General features: G+C 47.3%; 1 protein-coding gene across 19 annotated transcripts in view; it reads left to right on the plus strand.

Annotated features, from left to right (window-relative positions):
• DAB2IP (DAB2 interacting protein) overlaps window positions 1-18,494 on the plus strand; it is a 295,193-nt gene that overhangs the window by 102,397 nt on the left and 174,302 nt on the right. For 17 of the 19 annotated variants that reach the window (XM_088665364.1, XM_088665385.1, XM_088665374.1 and 14 more), the window contains one exon: window positions 3,046-3,164. The exons of the other annotated variants lie outside the window; for them this stretch is intronic. In XM_088665364.1, coding sequence (XP_088521490.1) covers window positions 3,046-3,164 — 119 coding nt within the window. The remainder of the gene's footprint in view (window positions 1-3,045; window positions 3,165-18,494) is intronic. 19 annotated transcript variants of the gene reach the window in all.

Consider the following 18,494-nt stretch of genomic DNA (forward strand, 5'->3'; position numbering starts at 1 on the left):
TAGAGTTGGAAGAGACCACAAGGGCCATCCAGTCCAACCCCCTGCCGAGCAGGAAACACCATCAAAGCATTATTGACATATGCCTGTCAAGCCTCTGCTTAAAGACCTCCAAAGAAGGAGACTCCACCACACTCCTTGGTAGCAAATTCCACTGCCGAACAGCTCTTACAGTCAGGAAGTTCTTCCTAATGTTGAGGTGGAATCTTCTTTCTTGTAGTTTGAATCCATTGCTCCGTGTCCGCTCCTCTGGAGCAGCAGAAAACAACCTTTCTCCCTCCTCTATATGACATCCTTTTATATATTTGAACATGGCTATCATATCACCCCTTAACCTTCTCTTCTCCAGGCTAAACATACCCAGCTCCCTAAGCCGTTCCTCATAAGGCATTGTTTCCAGGCCTTTGACCATTTTGGTTGCCCTCTTCTGGACACGTTCCGGCTTGTCAGTATCCTTCTTGAACTGTGGTGGCCAGAACTGGACACAGTACTCCAGGTGAGGTCTGACCAGAGCAGAATACAGTGGTACTAGTACTTCCCTTGATCTAGATGCTATACTCCTATTGATGCAGCCCAAAATTGCATTGGCTTTTTTAGCTGCTGCATCACACTGCTAAGCTACTCCAAAGCTAAGCATCTTGGAACACGGAAAACACAAGCAAGAGAATGGGGGTGCAAGTTGTGAGGTTACATAAAATGGAACAAAGTCACTCCAGAAGAAGACATTGGGCTCTCCAAATCATTTGCCCATTGATGTGCATAGAAAATACTAGATCCAGCTGAAAGGCAATCCATGGAGGTATGCATTGATTGTTGCAATGCATTCCTAATTATTGCATACTGTAATTATAAAAAAATTATATAAACTAATAAGGTTGTATAATCTTGAGAAGTGGGGGTGGCTGTGATTGTCATGAAGGGACCCCTCACTTTTAAATTTGCTACTACACAAAACATGTGGAAGTTACTGTCTTGGGGAAGTCTCATTTATGGAGATCGGGAATTACCCTGACATACTCTGGCTACAGTCTGTTAATTGCAGTTCTCTTCTTTGGCTAAAGCTGGATAATGAGAAAGAGTCTGATACCCTTCCAGTTGCCTGTTCAAGACCCATCCTGTTCTCTCAAGTCCAGCCTTCTGCCCTTAATGGTGCCTCAAATCCAGATATGGACTTTGCACCAAGATATGAATTTTGCATGAAAAGAACTGTGCGACAAGAGCTTGGAGCAGGCATAGGAAACCTTGGCTCTCCAGGACGTTTTGGAACTACACCTCCCATGATCCCTAGCTAACAGGGCCAGTGGTCAGGGGTCATGGGAGTTGTAGTTCCAAAACATCTGAAGAGCCAGGGTTACCTATGCCTGGCTTGGAGCGTTGAGGAGATCCAAAGGCTATCTAGCATCCTGGTCTCATACCTGGCTACTCAGGTGCTTCTGGGAAGCCCACAAGCGAGGCACAGAGGCAATAAGTCTCCCTCGTTTTATGTTGAAGGTGCCTTGCACTCTGAGTTAGATTGCCTATGGATAGCGGGGCTCCATTCCTAGCGACAGTTTTTATGTTTGTATCCTGCACGCTGCTTGGAGATTTAAAATATTAAGTGGTTTAGGAATGCTTTTAAGCAAATAAGTAAACTAACATGGTGATTAAAATATTTTACAATTTTATTATATAGTAAGGTATGTGGTCCAAAGGAGGCCCAAATCTCAGACCACCAAACAAGGGTGCAAGGGGCCAGAAATCAGGCGTGCAGGGTGGGGTGGGGTGGGGTGACCTAAGGGAGCAGGAGCTTAACTGTGGTGTCCTCACACTAGAGATGAGTTGCTCATACTGAGAGGAAAGTGCTGAACCTGGGTCTTTAATGGGGTCTGGTGGGCTGCAATTGGCCCTTGGGGGGGGGGTCAGCTGATGGAACACTCAGGGTTCAGGTGGGCTGGTATTCCCTCCCTAGGTGGCACTGTAGAACCACACAGCTCAGCCTGTTAGTGGAAACAGCAATGGAATATGTGCCTCTCTCTGAAAATGGCCTTTTGCTTAACCAAACCACCCCTCTTTGGACTGTCAGTGGGTGACCCCATGGAGTTGGCTTAAGTCACAAGCCCCATTCAGTTTTGTAGGTATCTCTTCCCCAAGGTTTGCATTTGAAGGGTTAACCTCATATCTATATCTATATCTATATCTATCTATCTATCTATCTATCTATCTATCTATCTATCTATCTATCATCTATCTATCTATCTATCTATCTATCTATCTATCTATCATCTATCATCTATCTATCTATCTATCTATCTATCTATCTATCTATCTATCATCTATCTATCTATCACAGGCATCCCCAAACTGCGGCCCTCCAGATGTTTTGGCCTACAACTCCCATGATCCCTAGCTAACAGGACCAGTGGTCAGGGATGATGGGAATTGTAGTCCAAAACATCTGGAGGGCCGAAGTTTGGGGATGCCTGATCTATCATCTCTAAAGCCCCATTCAATTCTGCAAGGTTTTCATTTCAAAGGTGATCTCATCTGCTTTTGTGTGTGTTTGATCCCTACTCACATCCCCAGCTGAGTGTTGGCCAACTTCCCCACCTTTCCATTGCCACAAGGTCTCACCTTTGCCTTCCCCCCCTGCCCCCCGCAGTCATAGTGACAGGCCAAATCCCCTTCTGCCCCCCCACCCCCACTACCTCCCACACGAGAGCGTTCCTTCGATGTGCCAGGAGTTGCAATATGCTTGTCTTGTATCTCGGTGGCATTTTTCTTTTTTTAAAAGGGGTGTGTGAGAGCGGGTGGTTGCTACGGCAACCGAGGCTTAGGGGAGTCTCGCGCCAATGTAGCAGCGCCGGCTTGCTTCTCTGAGCAGGGGCTGGATGGAATATTTGTGCCGCCGCGGCAGAGAGGCAGAAGCCAGCATCCCTCCCCCCACCCACCCCCCGCCCTCACGGTGCCTCAGCTGCCGCGGGAGAGCCAGGGCTCGGAACTCGCCCGAACGGATGCGCATCTGTCCCCTGCCCGTCCCCGTAATTTTCGCCTCCCTCTGTCTCCCCGCAGGGCTTCCTGAGCCGGCGGCTTAAAGGTTCCATCAAGAGGACAAAGAGTCAGCCCAAGCTCGACAGGAACAGCAGCTTCCGGCACATTCTACCTGGCTTCAAGAACGTGGACAATGAAAGGTGAGGGCATTGATTTCCTTTCACTGTTTCCTGGGTCGTGCTCACCTCAGGCCAAGCCAGAGCGAAGGGCCGGGTTGATTAGCTGTTGGCGGCTCATTTGATTACACCAACTGATGGTTTAAATTCGTTCTTCCCTCCCGCTTCCTTCACGGTGGTGGCTGTGAATATTTTATTTTATGCTTTTGCGTATAAACGCGTGTTGCAAAAATGCGTCCAGTGTGATGGGGAGGAACCTGACTATGGCGCGGTCGGGGAGAGGCAGAATGAAACACTCGGTTTCTGACCAGCTTGTTGAACTGGCGCAGGCACTGAAAATGCAAGAGAGCGGGAGATTACGGTGCATTCAGAATCGCCCTTTCCTAAAGATGGATGTGTTTGATTAGCAATGAGGCGCACATCTCCCACAGACAACTACTGTGTGGTGGGTTGGGGTCTTGGTACGTGGTGCCAAGGGTCATTGAGACTCCCCCCCTCCCTTGATGTACCAGAACAGAAGGACACTGTGGATTTTTGTTTGTATAGTGGTACCTCGGTTTACGAACTTAATACGTTCCGGAAGTCCGTTCTTAAACCGAAACCGTTCTTAAACTGGGGCGCGCTTTCCCCAATGAGGCCTCCCACCGCCACTGCCCTTCCGCTGTTTGGATTCCGTTCTTAGACAGAGGGAAAGTTCGCTAACCAGAACACTACTTCCAGTTTTGCAGAGTTCATAAACCAAATAGTTCGTAAACAGGGCTGTTCTTAAACCAAGGTACCACTGTATCTTGAAGGGTGTGTTGTGGTTAGATCCGAAGGGATGCATTTTGCGCGCAGCAAGATGAGGCACGTGATGAAATATTGGGCAAGTTGTGACAGGTCTCATATCACCTTGTTTGGGAGCTTATCGGATTGTTTTCGGATTGTGGGCAAATGTGTAACTGCCACAACCACCCCAATACCTTGAGTGACTTTGTTTTTCATCTGGGGGGGGGGCGGTGAGGTCCAAGAGAGTTGTTCACAGTGACCCTATTCTCTATTTTTATTTTGAAGGGGAGGGGAAAAGACTTGCTTGCAAAGATTTGGTGAAAATATTTCTGGGAAGAGGAGCACAATATCCTAGTCCTACCTTGTCCACAGAATCTGGCGCTAATCTGTGGGATTTCCAATCAGAGATGCTTAATTATGCAGGGCGCTTTCAAACAAACATGCTCTGACTCTGAGCATTGTTCCAAAATTTCATCTGGGTGTCCTGCAAAGGGCTGCTGTTGCTTTTAGAAACAACAGCAGCAGCACAAGCTGTGTCCATTTTAGGGGCACCTGAGGTGTGGCATTAGTGAAAGGGCACCTTGGTTTGTGCCTAAGACAAAAAATGACCTCTTGTAAGCTGAATATATGGTAGGTTGTTATGGTCAGTGTGCAGGCAAGGTTTCTGAGTTGGCATCTGGGACACAAAGGAAAGATCCAATGCGGCCGCTGGGTGTGTGTGTGTGTGTGTGTGTGTGTGTGATATTTGCCTGTGTTATTTGGGGTGGCAGCAGCAGGCCAGGCCAATTGTTAAGGTGATGATGATGGTGGAGAGGAAGGTGCAGTTGAAATAATAACTCTTGGGTGCTTATGCAGGAATGCACAACTTTGATCTCCATGTGAACTGGAGGGAGGGAGGCAGGAAAGAACCACTTTTGCTCCTTTTGGGGGAGCAACCGGCCAGTGTCAAAGCACAAACCACCTGGTATTTTAAGTCAATTTCATTTGCTTCTATTCATTTCTAAATAATAACTTACAAATTGGAGTGTGGAGGGCCACCCCCCCATGCATCTGGGGACAGGAGCAGGACTTCCAGCCCAGTTTTCAGTAGTGTTCGCCCCTGACACTTCTCTTCCTTTGAAGTAATCGATCACTTCTCATAAACACCTGCCTTCAGTCCTGTCCCACTGACTGCAGACCTCAATGACCGTGGGTGAGCTTTCTCCGTTGCCAACCGTGTTGTTTCCACAAAGGCAGTTCTGTATATTCCTTCATAGATTTCATAGATTTCTCCCCCTCCTTTTTTTCTGCCTGCCTGCCTTGACCACGCCCAGCTTCCCTTATCCACGGTTGGCTTAAATCTTTTGCAACATGAAGAGCTGTCTGCAATAGAAGTGGTCTTTAAATGGGAACAGGCACCCCTCCTGAGTGCACACACACATCCACCTTTTGCATCGACTGTGTCTTGATTCTCACCACCTCCCAAACACACACACACACACACACACTTTCCCAGCTCACCTTTTGGAAATCTGGCTGCAGCCACCATCTTGTTGATTATGGAGTAAGCTCCTTCAGAATCTCGGGTGGGCTAATTTTTGCTCTTGTCTGCTGAGCTTTCAGAAGCACAGTGTATGTATACCAATAGTGTTGTGGGTGCTTGTAGGTGCGTCTTGGGAGGCAAGCTGGGGAGCAATGCAACAAACGAAACAAAATGTGTTTTGTGATGTCTGTGCACAGAGAAAAGCTGAGTTTTGCAACCTGTATGCCTTATATGCAAATTAAGCACACTGGGCATAGCTGCCAAGTTTTCACTTTTCTCGCGAGGAAGCCTATTCAGCATAAGGGAAAATCCCTGTAAAAAAGGGATAACTTGGCAGCTATGACACTGGGTGGTTGGGTGGGTGGGTGGTTCCTTAGATATTTGGGGAAATGTATCACCTGCTTTTCAACTTTGAGAACCAAAGAAGACATTGTGTACATATCGTTTCTCATTGATGCATAATTTACACAAAATTATGAATGGGGAGGGTTGGAGAAGTGGGTGTGGCACTGGACGCCTGTCTCTTAGCCCCCGAACACGCTGCTCAGCTTCACAACTATATTCTTTGGACATGTCACCAAGCCTTGCCCTCATGTAACACTTGAAAATTAGCCTTTTCAGTCTTAAGGACTAGAATCATGATTGATTTGCTTGCTTATTTTGAAAGAAGCTAAGAATATCACATAGGGTGATTCTGCATCTGGTCCAATAAAAAGGTGGGGGGGAGGAGGAATCAAAACTCTGTATAATGAAGAGAAATTGTTTTAAGGGACTGAAAGGAAACAGCCGCACAGTGCATATGGTTTGATCAAAAAGACCCTATGTGGTTTTCCTTCCTCTAGCAACTGTGGTATCGGGAGAAAAGAATAAAGACAGCCCATTTGGTCCCTCTTTGCAGAATCCTAGAATCCTAGAGTTGGAAGAGACCACAAGGGCCATCCAGTCCAACCCCCTGCCAAGCAGGAAACACCATCAAAGCATTCTTGACATATGCCTGTCAAGCCTCTGCTTAAAGACCTCCAAAGAAGGAGACTCCACCACAATCCTTGGCAGCAAATTCCACTGCCGAACAGCTCTCACTGTCAGGAAGTTCATAGAATCATAGAATCCTAGAGTTGGAAGAGACCACAAGGGCCATCCAGTCCAACCCCCTGCCAAGCAGGAAACACCATCAAAGCATTCCTGACAGATGGCTGTCAAGCCTCCGCTTAAAGACCTCCAAAGAAGATTCAGACCAGGGCTTGCCTCTGTCCAGGCAGCCTCAGTGGGAGGTGTGATTGAGTCATTCAGTCCAGCAGAGAAGCAGCATAAACACCTGCCCACAGATGAGCCCTTCCAGTATGTCTCTGTATGAGTCGCTGGTCTGAACATCTTCCTCCCTTCTGAGTTATGCAAGGGCCACAGTGAGGCCAAGGAGGAGGTAGCTGGCAGCCAGGGCCACTCGCCGAACTGGTTATAAACAAGAAGGCAAACAGGTGGGAGCTGGCTGATTGCAGATTGAGGTTGGTGGGGCAGGGCCCCATTTGCCCTAGTGGACCAGCCTGCACCAGTGATGGTAGCCCAGCCTGAAGGGCAACGGGGTGGAGAAGGCTGGAATTGACAATACCAGGCTAGAGGGAGAAATGATCTCACCTGGCAGATTCCTGTGTACCTTGTAAGTGTGAGTTGTTGTCCTGCAGAGTTCACCTCCATCGTGAGTTTCCTTCAGCATCTGAAGTGGTTGCATATTTATTGCTCCAATAGTGCACATTCATGTCAGTGGGGGCACACAAATGCTAAAGCAGCATGCCAGGCATAGCTTGCCATTATGTTTATTTATTTATGATTTCATGTTGTGAAATTTGTATACTACTTGACTGTAAAACAAGAACCTCAAAGCAGTTTGCTAAAAACAAATAAAACGATAAAAAAATTATCAATGAAACCAGTTTAAAACAATCAGAAAAACAATTAAAACTAACAATAACTAAAAACAGCTGTCAGCATTCTATATATCTGGGTAGGCGTGCACAAACGAGCATGTTTTTAGCGGGCACTGAGAAGAGCATGGCAAAGGAACCTGCCTGGGGTCAACGGACAGGGAGAACAATTCCTCACAAATGTGGAGCAAGCATTATGGGGCCCATAACTCTTTTATACCCTGCAGTTGCTGAGGTGTTTTTCAAAGCTATTGATGTATGATTAGGTTCCCCCCCCCCTTCCCAATCTGGCCTTACAACTCAGTGGGAGGTACGGTAGACAGTCATAGAGCCTAACAGATACACAGGAACCAGTCAGAGGGGTAGAGATAATATTGAGCCAAGGGAATAGTGTGTGGGAAGTGGGCCAAGAAGAACTGGACTGGCAGCCAACTTGTGACCCCTGCCTCAGTTTCCCAATCTGTAAAATAGGAATCAATTCATTTTTTTCCTGGGGCTACACCAGATACAGATTGCCTGGCATATACATTGCATGTGCCACATTGTGCTGTCTAATAACTGGTGGGGATGCATCTGCTTAATCTGTAGTTTGTGGGAGTTTCAAGAATATTCCTCTTTTCTCCCATGAAGGGTATGGTCCCAATGTTGGTTGCCTGAAACTCCCATCATGTCCAGCAAGCACAGCCAATGGCCAGGGATGATGGGAGTGGTAGTTCAGCAACATCTCTCTCTCTCTCTCTCTCTCTCTCTCTCTCTCTCTCTCTCTCTGTGTGTGTGTGTGTGTGTGTGTGTGTGTGTGTTAAAGGTTCCCCACATCTGCTCTAGACCAAACCTCACTAACATGGTGCCTTTCAGATGTTGGTGGGTTACAATTCCCTCTCATCAGAGTCTGTTCTGGAGGAAATTACAGCTTGATGGGGGAAGGGGGTTGACTCGAGGGGGTGGGGGTAGGGTAGGGGTGGGCAAGGCTGGCCCCAACTTTGAGCAGAAGGTGGAGCTGGGTGTTGTTTGTGGGGTTTCTTCATGTTGCTCAGAGTTAAACGATGAAACTTCCTCCCCCAAGACAGAGGCAGCGATGGCCACCAACCTGGATGGCTTTAAAAGAGGATTGGACAAGTTCATGAAGGACCGAGGAGGAGGAGAGGGCTATCCATGGCTGGCCGTCACCATGGCTCAGCTCTGGCTCTACGTACAGAGGGAGGCAGCAAAGCTTCCCCATTGCTGAAAGTCACAGGAAGGGAGAGGATTGCTCTTGTGCTCAGGCCCTGCTTGCAGACCTCCCACTGGCACCTGAGTGGCCACCGCGAGAACAGGGTGCCAGGCTAGATGGGGCCCCCTTGGCCTGATCAAACAGAGCTCTTCTTATGAGCTCTCTATTTGCACCAGGACAAGGGGGTGGCGGCTGGGTTTTCTGCTGTGCACGCCAGATTTCTGGAATGGAGAGCCTCCTCCTTGTCCGCCGCTCCCCGTCAATCCTTTGCCCGGTCAAATGGCTCGTTAAGAGCGAGCAGAGGGTGGCGTTACGAGAGCGGCTGTTTGTTAACAAGCTTCCTGGCACACTGATTGATGACCATTGCTGGCGTGGAGCTCTTATCAGGCCACGCTAGATGGTTCATCTCTGCTCTCGGCCACTTCAGCACCAGGCTGCAAATCAAGGCCCCTTGGCAGGAGTGTGCAGGCTTAATTGGGAGAACATTTCTTCCGTGAAATGCATGTGGAGGAGAGACATTGGATCGCAAGGCCAAGCTTGGAACTGACTCAACTGCCATAGCGAAGGAGCAAGGGGGAAGGGCATAATTAGCCCAGTCCAACGGATTGTGCTAAACTGACCTTTTTGTAGGAGCTGCAGCATATTTTCTGGCAAGATTAATCTCTTTTCTGAATGCAAATCAAAACTTGATAACTCACCATCTTCTTCTTATTATTATTTGTTGTATAATTCTTTATAAATTTTTTCAAACATTTTCAGAATAATCTCCATATCAAATGATTACACTGTTTCATAAGCTGATTTCCCACACCTGCAGTGTTTTTACCTTTTCTGCTGCATTATATCTTTATCTATTACACAACGTTTCTCAGTTACAGTTATTAACTCTTATCTTGTTGTATTGCATTTATATCCCAACTTTTTCTCCAAGGGGCACAAGGTAGTCCTCATTTAACCCCCTTAACAACCCTTTGAGGTAGGATAGACTGAGAAGCAGTGACTGACCCTCAAGATCACCAAGCAAACTTCATGCAGCTGAGTGGGAATTTGAACCCTGTTCTCCTAGCTTGATGCTCTAACCCAGGGGTCAGCAAACTTTTTCAGCAGGGGGCCGGTCCACTGTCCCTCAGACCTTGGGGGGCCGGACTATATTTTGGAGAGAGAGAGAGAAAATGAACCAATTCCTATGCCCCACAAATAACCCAGAGATGCATTTTAAATAAAAGGACACATTCTACTCATGTAAAAACATGCTGATTCCTGGACCGTGCGTGGGCCGGATTTAGAAGGCGATTGGGCCGCATCCGGACCCCAGGTCTTATTTTGAGGACCCCTGCTCTAACCAGTACACCACCCCTGGCTCTGTAGAGAATACTAAGCTCTGTGGACCATGGATGGACTGGACTTAACTGTCCAAGGGTCCTTTACCTTTCTTTCTTTTTTAAAAATGCAGCTTCCTATGTCCTGTGTCCTTAAGTAAACAGTCAGCATGGAGAGTTTTGCATGCAGCTCAGGGGAGAGCATGCGTAGCTTAGCATCCTAAGTTCGAGTCCAGTCTCTGAACATGAGCAGAAGAACGTAAGAGCTGTTTCGTTGGATTGGGCCAAAGGTCCATCAGCATTCAGTTGCTAGCAAAGTTGTCTGTGGAAGCTCACATACCAAACGGCATATGGTCCCTAGTACAGTGGTACCTTGACTTACGAATTTAATGCGTTCTGAACTCACATTCGTAAGGTGAAAAAATTCGTAAGTCGAATCCCATAGGAATGCATTGGGAGAAAAAAATTCGTAAGTCAAAGCAACCCTATCTAAAAATTCGTAAGTAGAAAAAATCCTATCTAGCCCGCATCCAAGATGGCGGACGGAGCTCCGTTCGTAAGTCGAAACATTTGTAAGTCGAGTCATTCGTAAGTCGAGGTACCACTGTAGCTGGTAATCAGAGGTCGACTCTTTTAGATAAATAAATGAAAAGTACACACACAGAGAGAAAAGTAAGTCGCAGATTATGTGCACAGTGCCATGCCTTGTTGGGTCCTAGTGTGATAAAACTAAGTGTTGACCATAAGCCATGAGCACAGGGGCGTAGCCAGGATCAAAACTAGGGGGGGCAAGCCATGGTCGTTCAGGGGCGGGGCCAAGGCACAGAAGGGGAGGGGCCACGAAGTGGGCGGGGCTAAAGGGCCAGCGGGCCTGATGACATCGTGGCAGCGGCAGCAGCGGCCACCTTGTGCTTCTGGGGCTGGTAGCGTTGGCGGCTACCCTGCTTGGCTGGAGAGGACGGGAGGGTCGGGCAGGCGAGAGGGGGTGGCAGGGCGGGCGAGGGCGAGGCAAGACACGGCCGCAGCCACGACGGCTCCGAGGCGTTGCTGCATATCAGCATAATATTTCAACCATGGTTCACGCCCCACCTTAGGAAAAAAATCCTGCATTGCAGCGGGTTGGACTAGATGACCCTTGTGGTCCCTTCCGACTACAATTCTACGATTCTATTGATATATTACCATACCATATGCATCGTTCTGCTTTCTTGAATTGTCATACTCCTAGGCATAGCAGCCAACTCCTAGAGGCCTAGGTGCCTCTCCCCCCCCCCCAATTACTGGTAAATACCGTATTTGAAAGAGTCATCCCACCATGTTGATGGGCTTTCTATGTGGGGCTTATCTGCCCCCCCCCGTATTTTATTAAGGATGGAAGAGGGAGAGAAGGAAGGAAGAAATAGAGAGAGGGATAACTCATATTTGTGGGTGCCTCTGGGTGACGCTGTGATGCTGGAACTCTGCATGTACAGGAGCCTTGTAAGCAGTTTTCTCTCTGCTTGATTTACAGCAGGCACGTCCAACATGTAGATTGTGATCTACCAGTAGATCACTGGATGACTGTGGTAGATCACTGGTAGGTCACTGGCACCCCTAAAAAAAGCTCACCCAAAATTTTCCTCCTCCCTCAAAAAAGTTGAACTATGACCTGAAGCCCTAAACAAAAATGGGCCTCCCTCCCTCCTAAAAGAAGCTTCCCTTCCTTAAAAAAAAACTCAACAGCTTTGACCTGAACCCCCCAAAGGGGGGTAGATAACCCCCAGTTTTAAACTCTGAGTAGATCAGAGTCTCTTGGGAGGTGGCCACCCCTGATTTACAGTATACAGATGCAGGAGGAGGGGCAGACTGGAACACCAATGCTTTTTATAAACATCACTGTGTCTGTCAAAGCTACAGCCCCCCCTTTCTTATTCACTTCTTTTTAGCCTTGCAGAGCCACCTTAGTCAAATTGAATCCTCTGAGTCTGCACCCTCATTAAATAGCCAATAGAACTCTTAATGCTCCTGAATGCTCATTAACAACTCCCACTTAAGAACAATAGGGTGAAATGGTCAGCTATCGAATCTTGCCTGGGGATATATGCTCCATTGTCTTAAATGCTTAACTACTGGTAGCCACTTTGCTTTATTTATTTGATGTGTTTTTGTTACTGCTGTGTCCCCCCCCCCCCAGCAAGCGGAGACTTAGCTGCTCTTGCTAAAGCAAAGCCCTTTCCACTTCAGTTTTTGGAGGGGAAAAGTGCTGGTTATGGTCTGTAAAATACATTAATTTTTTTGCTTCTAGGGGGGGCAGCTGCCCCCTTCTGCCCCCCCTGCCCACGCCCATGCATGAGCAGAGCATTAAGTAGTGAAGTGGTAACATTCTTAAAATTGGTCCTGTTCAATTACTGTGGATTGTGCTGGTTGACGCCATGAAGGCAACCGGTCTTCTGCTTGCCTTCCAAATCCAGATCCTGTTTCAGATATATATTTGCTTATGCTAGTCCATGGGTAGGCAACCTAAGGCCCAGGGGCCGGATGCGACCGAATCGCCTTCTAAATCTGGCCCGTAGACAGACCGGGAATCAGCGTGTTTTTACATGAGTAGAATGTGTCCTTTCATTTAAAATGCATCTCTGGGTTATTTGTGGGGCATAGGAATTGGTTCATTTTTTCTCTCTCTCTCCAAAATATAGTCCGGCCCCCCACAAGGTCTGAGGGACAGTGGAACGGCCCCCTGCTGAAAAGGTTTGCTGACCCCTGCGCAGCTAGTCTTTAGCCAAGGCTTTTGGAGCCCGTTTCATAAATTCAATAAGCCTGGTGGTCAATAAAGGCATGAACAGCTGGTGATAAATGGAAATCAATTAAGCAATAAAAGCAGGAGAGCAACTCACACTACAGATCAGCAATGCAACTGAAGAAGAGCTGTATCCAGAAGCCCTGTGTCTCTCACTTCAGGTGTATTGATTTTTATTATTATTATTCTTGCATTTATATCCCGCCTCTCCTACAGGGTACTCAAAATAGTTTCTCACCCCCAATTTTTTTCCTCACAGCAACCTTGTGAGGTAGGTTAGGCAACAAGATAATTTTCTCCTGCGACAATCCTGTGAGGTAGGCTGGGCAGGCGGATGAGTGGCCGGCTGAGAGATACTGGCAAGGCAGCCTCCAAAGAATAGCACTGGGAGAACTGGGCTCTCCTTCCTTGGAGGTTTTTAAGCAGAGGTTGAGTGGCCATCTGTCAGGGGTCCTTTAGCTATGATTCCTGCATCGCAGGGGGTTGGACTAGATGGCCCTTTGGCATCCCTTCCAACTTTACAATTCTATTAATTGTGCCTCAGCTCCAGGGCACAATCCTGTCACCAATGTGCTTATAGCATCTATGGGAAGCCTTTAGGAGCAGCCATTGGGAATTTGGGGGCAAAGTCTCATCAATGCATTGGTGATACCCATTCTCTGCTTCTCCATAGCATCTGAGCCAGCAGAGGCTACGTCTGGTCTGGAACATTGTCTAGAAGCCGCTGAGCAGTGGATATGGGCTAATAAACTGTGCTTGAACTATGAGTGGTTCCAGAGTCACCTGCCTGTCCTGTATAGCAGGGGTTCCCAACAAAATTTTCTCGAGGACCCCTCATCGAGCCGCTATTGTGACAAGGACCCCCATTAATTCCTAATCCTAAAATTAAAAAGTGAGAGCCAAATTAAGAGTCTTTTTATATTTTATATTTTTACGTTTTTTACAGTTCCTCCTCTTCATCTATAGGCCTTTGTTGTTTTAATGAACCACTTTTTAACCAACGGTCCATTTTTAACTACGCGAACTGTAGCTTCCGCGAAAAACAACGCTTTGTTTACAAACACTACTGTTTTGCAAAGAGGCAGCGCGCGCCAGGGAGGAGGGAGGGGAATGGAGAAGACAGGGTACCTGCGCAGTAGCGCACAAATGAAGCCGACGCGCGCAAAGCATCTTGGGGAGGTGAGCGTGAGTAGAATGCGCGCGCTGCCTCTTTGCAAAACAGTAGTGTTTGTAAAGCGCCACCTAACGGCACACAGCAGAACTACTGCCTCTATCTAATTCTAGGTTTGCGCTAGACTCTGCTCATGCAGGAAGCGGCCAAAACAAAAAATCTGTTATCATACGAAATATATTTAATATATTTTTTATTCTAATAGCATCTTGCGGACCCCTCTGACATAGCTCGCGGACCCCTGGGGGTCCCCGGACCACCTGTTGGGAACCACTGCTGTATAGGGTTACACTCCCTCTGGGCAGGGCAGAAAAAACCTCCAAAATTCCTGAGAAAAATAATTGTCTTCTCAGAAATGTTCGCCCAATTCAAGCACAAACTCCTTATTGCTCTCATGCCTTGATTTATCCATCCCCAAGACATTTGATCCTCCATCTCCACCCCCCTCTGCCCTCTGGGATTCTCCAGCTCCCTCAAAGGACTTGGTCCTCTCCCCCCCCCCAAAAAAAGGGCCTAGAGCTGCTTACCTGAACGCCTACACAGAATCATACAAGTGCAGTGTTGGAAGGGACCCAAGAGTCATCTAGTCCAACCCCCTGTGATGCAGGAGTCACATGACTCCTCTCTCTTTCTCTCTCCCCCAGAAAACCTTTGTAATAACCTTTAATTCCACATCCTTTGCCAAAACCAAGCTTAAACACCTCTCATGGAAATGAAAACATTTCCTTTCTTTATTTACCCCCCTCCCTCCTCATCCTCCATTCTCTTTTGCCACTCTGGACCAAATGTTTGATTGTAGGCTCTGTGGGGCAAGGGGCCTCTCCTCTTTAAAGTGCCGCTGCGCACGTGATTGGTGCTCTGTACATCTTCCCATATGTAGAAAAATGTGAGGATGCTGTCACACAGCCACCACTGGGGGACCTGCAGTACCGCATCACAGTCCTGCATCTACAGAAAGAAATTGGCTTGGGAAGGTGAGAAGTGAGCTTGTAGTTCCATGGGGTGGCAAGGGAAAGCTCCAGGGGGCGAATATGGGAGGCATGGCGGGCGGCGGGGTGAGCTGAGTGAGCAGAGGTAATAAAAAAGCAAGCAATGTTCAGGGCAGACTGTGGCTTTCAGCGGAGGGTCCTGGTTCCGTTGCAATTTAGGCATACAAATACTGTAATAGGTTTCTGCTTCTTTGGGTTCAGGATCAGCTGGGCATCCTCTTAGAGCAGGGATAGGGAACCGGCAGCCTTCCATATGTTGTTGGATTCCAGCCAGCATCACATGTGACCATTGGTCCTCAGCCACAACCACAACCTCGCAGTGTTTTCACAGCCATGCATCTCATGTCAAGGGTACCCACTGGTGTGCAGCCACTGGGCACATCCTTAGCAAGAACTCTGACCTCCCCCAGCAGTCGGTAACGAAAACATCTCGCCATCCCTTTGCTTGCAATTTATGCTTGAGCTTCCTTTCAGAAAAATGGGATTTGCTTCCAAACTCACCATCCACCCTCTTTCTTTCTTTCTTTCTTTCTTTCTTTCTTTCTTTCTTTCTTTCTTTCTTTCTTTCCCTGGCCCCTGCATCTTCATTTGTTCCCCCCATTATCCCTGGGCCACTATCTCCTCCACATTTGTCCAAATGCAACTAATCTCTTTTAAAAGAAAGAAATAATACCCGAATGATTTAATTTACTGTATCGACCTCTTTTGCTAAGGCTTCTGGGCTGCGTATGCCGAGATTTAATTTGGAAGGAAGAGGTCCTTAATTATTATGAAGCTGTGCAGTTCTCCCCCCCCCTTCTCAAGTTCTACTCGCAGATATCATTCTAGGCGCGGCAAATGTCCTCTGAGCATGCAGCCAGTTGTTAAATGGATCTTGGAAAGAATACAGCGGTGAATTAATTAATAGCAACGAATGCTTTTCCTAGCAGGTTTTTATTCCGCAGGCCTCTGACCTTTCCCCTCTCCTATCAAAGAGCCATTTCAAATGCCTGGAACGGCAGCAGAGAACGCTGGGCTAGGGAGCTGCTGGATGCCTTAGAGCAATCTGTTCCCTTTCTCTCTCAGTGCTTCTCATCTTCTTCTTCTAGTGACTGAAAGAGATACTGTGAGGCAGGAGCCCACAGAGCGCCAGTCGATTCACACACACGCTTGCATCTCCAAGCCCTCGCTGGCTGCGGTTTCCAGCACTGACCTGAATATGCAGATGAGGAGGCTATAGCTCAGCGCCAGAGCATCTCTAGCTGATTCACGCAATAGTGCACAAGGTACAATTCCTCAACACTGGATCAGCTCACAGTGGAATGTGAGAATTAGGGACTCGGTGAGAATTCTTTTGGAATCTGGCATGTATGCTACCCCAGGTTCAGTTTCCTTGGAACGAAGGTCATCAGAGATTGCAGTGTCTTTAGGATATGTGGTTTTATTTACACATCTATACAACGTGAGCATAAGATGGAGGGGCTCATAGCCTAACAGCTCTTGCTTCTCCGGCAGTCACAGCTTTTGATCCAGCACAGAGCGTGTCTCTGGGTCCCCAGCTCCAGAGACCATGGTGGAGTGCACCTTTGCAAGTGAAGTCAAACTCCCCACTGAGCAACCCCAATCAGCTGCTGCATACATAGGATTAAAGAGAATAGTGTTCAGATCAGAGTGTGGGATTTGCATGCAGTCTTGAGCAAATCCTTTTAACACCCAATTTTTTAAAAGCAAAAATAAGCAGCCATGCCAAAGGTAGATGGGGAAAATGTTTGGCGGGACAATCTATCAGTTCTTAAAGTGCATGAGCCCTTAGGCCAAAAAGGGAAAGGGTGGGTCTTGTGGGGGGGAGGGGGGCACGTGTGGAAGATTCAAGGGCACCCTGAAGGTTTCTCCCTGCCCCCATCACACCTGTATTTCCTTTCACCTTGTTGAGGCAACTGCAGATCTGCCACTTTTAATGTAACACTTCTCGAACCAGGGAGCTTAATTACTGGTCTCTAATTAATGACTGTCTTAAAAGGTGATTGTCAAGCAAGGTGAGGAAAAAGGGCAGCTTTGTGTGAGGAAACGTCTGGAATTTGCCCACTGTCTCTCTCTCTGTCTAGAGTTTCTATAAGTCTTATGGGCTGCCAGTCTGTTATATTTAATGCTTTAAAAGCCATTAATTGCCCCACCCTGAGCTAATGAACAAATGAAATGTAAATACGGTGTGATGCAAAACCTCATTGCCCATCCTCTTCTGAGGCTGTCAAAGGGCGAAAACAATGGGACTCAGATGGGGTATATTGGCATTTATTTGGTTTTGTTGTGCTGGTTTAACTGTCATGGCTTCCTGCAAAGATTCCTGGGAACTGTGGTCTGGCAGGGGTCCTCTGCCGAAAGAGGCACCCACCCAGCCTTATTTGGAAAGATGGCTACTCCTTGGTGAGAGGGAATGTCACTCAAGCAATGCTGTCTTCATAGCTGCCTTGCAATTTGCAGTGCCAGCCGAAGGCATGTTTACTTCGAAGCAAAGTTCACCGAGTGGAGTGGGATTTCCTTCCTGGTAAGAGATTGGCTCTCTGGTTTGCATTAAATCTAAGAACACTAAATGCCCAATTATACCTCAGGGACAAACATAATCATCATTATCCACAGTAACTCAGAGCAGGACTTTTAGTGTATCTGCCCCTGTTCTGTGGAATGGCATTCCTGTTTGAGGTTCCCCAGGCACCCACTACCTGCACTTTCCAGAAACAATTGAAGAAGGTCTTTTTAGTTCCAACATGCTTTTCCAGCTGAGTGTGTCTTTTTCACAAGTGTGCACTTGTTAGGGTTAAATGTACCGGTCGTTTTCTGGATTGGAACTGTTTTAAATTATCCTGTGTGTAAATCACCTTGAGACTGGTGGTTTAGAAATCCATTGCAATTATAGTACTAGTGATACCGGTAACTGCAGTTGCTGTTGAGCCTCCTGTGTAGTTGATGCTTTGCATAGGTGCCTTTGTGCTAAGATCAGTGCAGAAGACTCTCCTGGTGGTTCCTGCAGTGAATGAAGGGCACTTACAGGGTTCTGCAGAAGAGACTGATGAGTTGAGTACTTACGTAATCTATTTTAATAGGTTGGTTTTGTCTTTACCCCTAAAATAAAATTTATATTAAAAATGCAAACTGCCTTGTGACCATTTCTGGTGAAGCATGGTATAGAAATATCTTAATCAATAAATGACCTCTGTCCCTGGGCCCAAGGAGCTTACAATCTAAAATAGGCATTGGGTGAGCTGGCATTAAAATGGGCATATTCCTGTGGGGAGAGAGGTCTTCCGATGGCTCTTTGGAAATGGTAGCTAGATTGAATTGTTGTGTTCAGAGGCACCATATCACACACACACACACACACACACACACACACACACACACACACACACCTATTGGCAGTTGAAGTTATCTTTATTGGGCATTGAGAGAGGCACAGAGGGGGCTGGACTGGAGAACCTTTTGGCTTGGCCTGGCAGGGGTCTTCTTCTTCTTCTTCTTCTTCTTCTTCTTCTTCTTCTTCTTCTTCTTCTTCTTCTTCTTCTTCTTCTTCTTCTTCTTCTTCTATTATTATGCAGGTGGCGCTGTGGGTTAAACCACAAAGCCTAGGGCTTGCCAATCAGAAGGTCGGCAGTTCGAATCCCCACAACAGGGTGAGCTCCCGTTGCTCGGTCCCAGTTCCTGCT

Source organism: Zootoca vivipara, chromosome Z2, assembly GCF_965207765.1.
Source record: "Zootoca vivipara chromosome Z2, rZooViv2.hap1.1, whole genome shotgun sequence".
Classification (NCBI taxonomy): domain Eukaryota; kingdom Metazoa; phylum Chordata; class Lepidosauria; order Squamata; family Lacertidae; genus Zootoca; species Zootoca vivipara.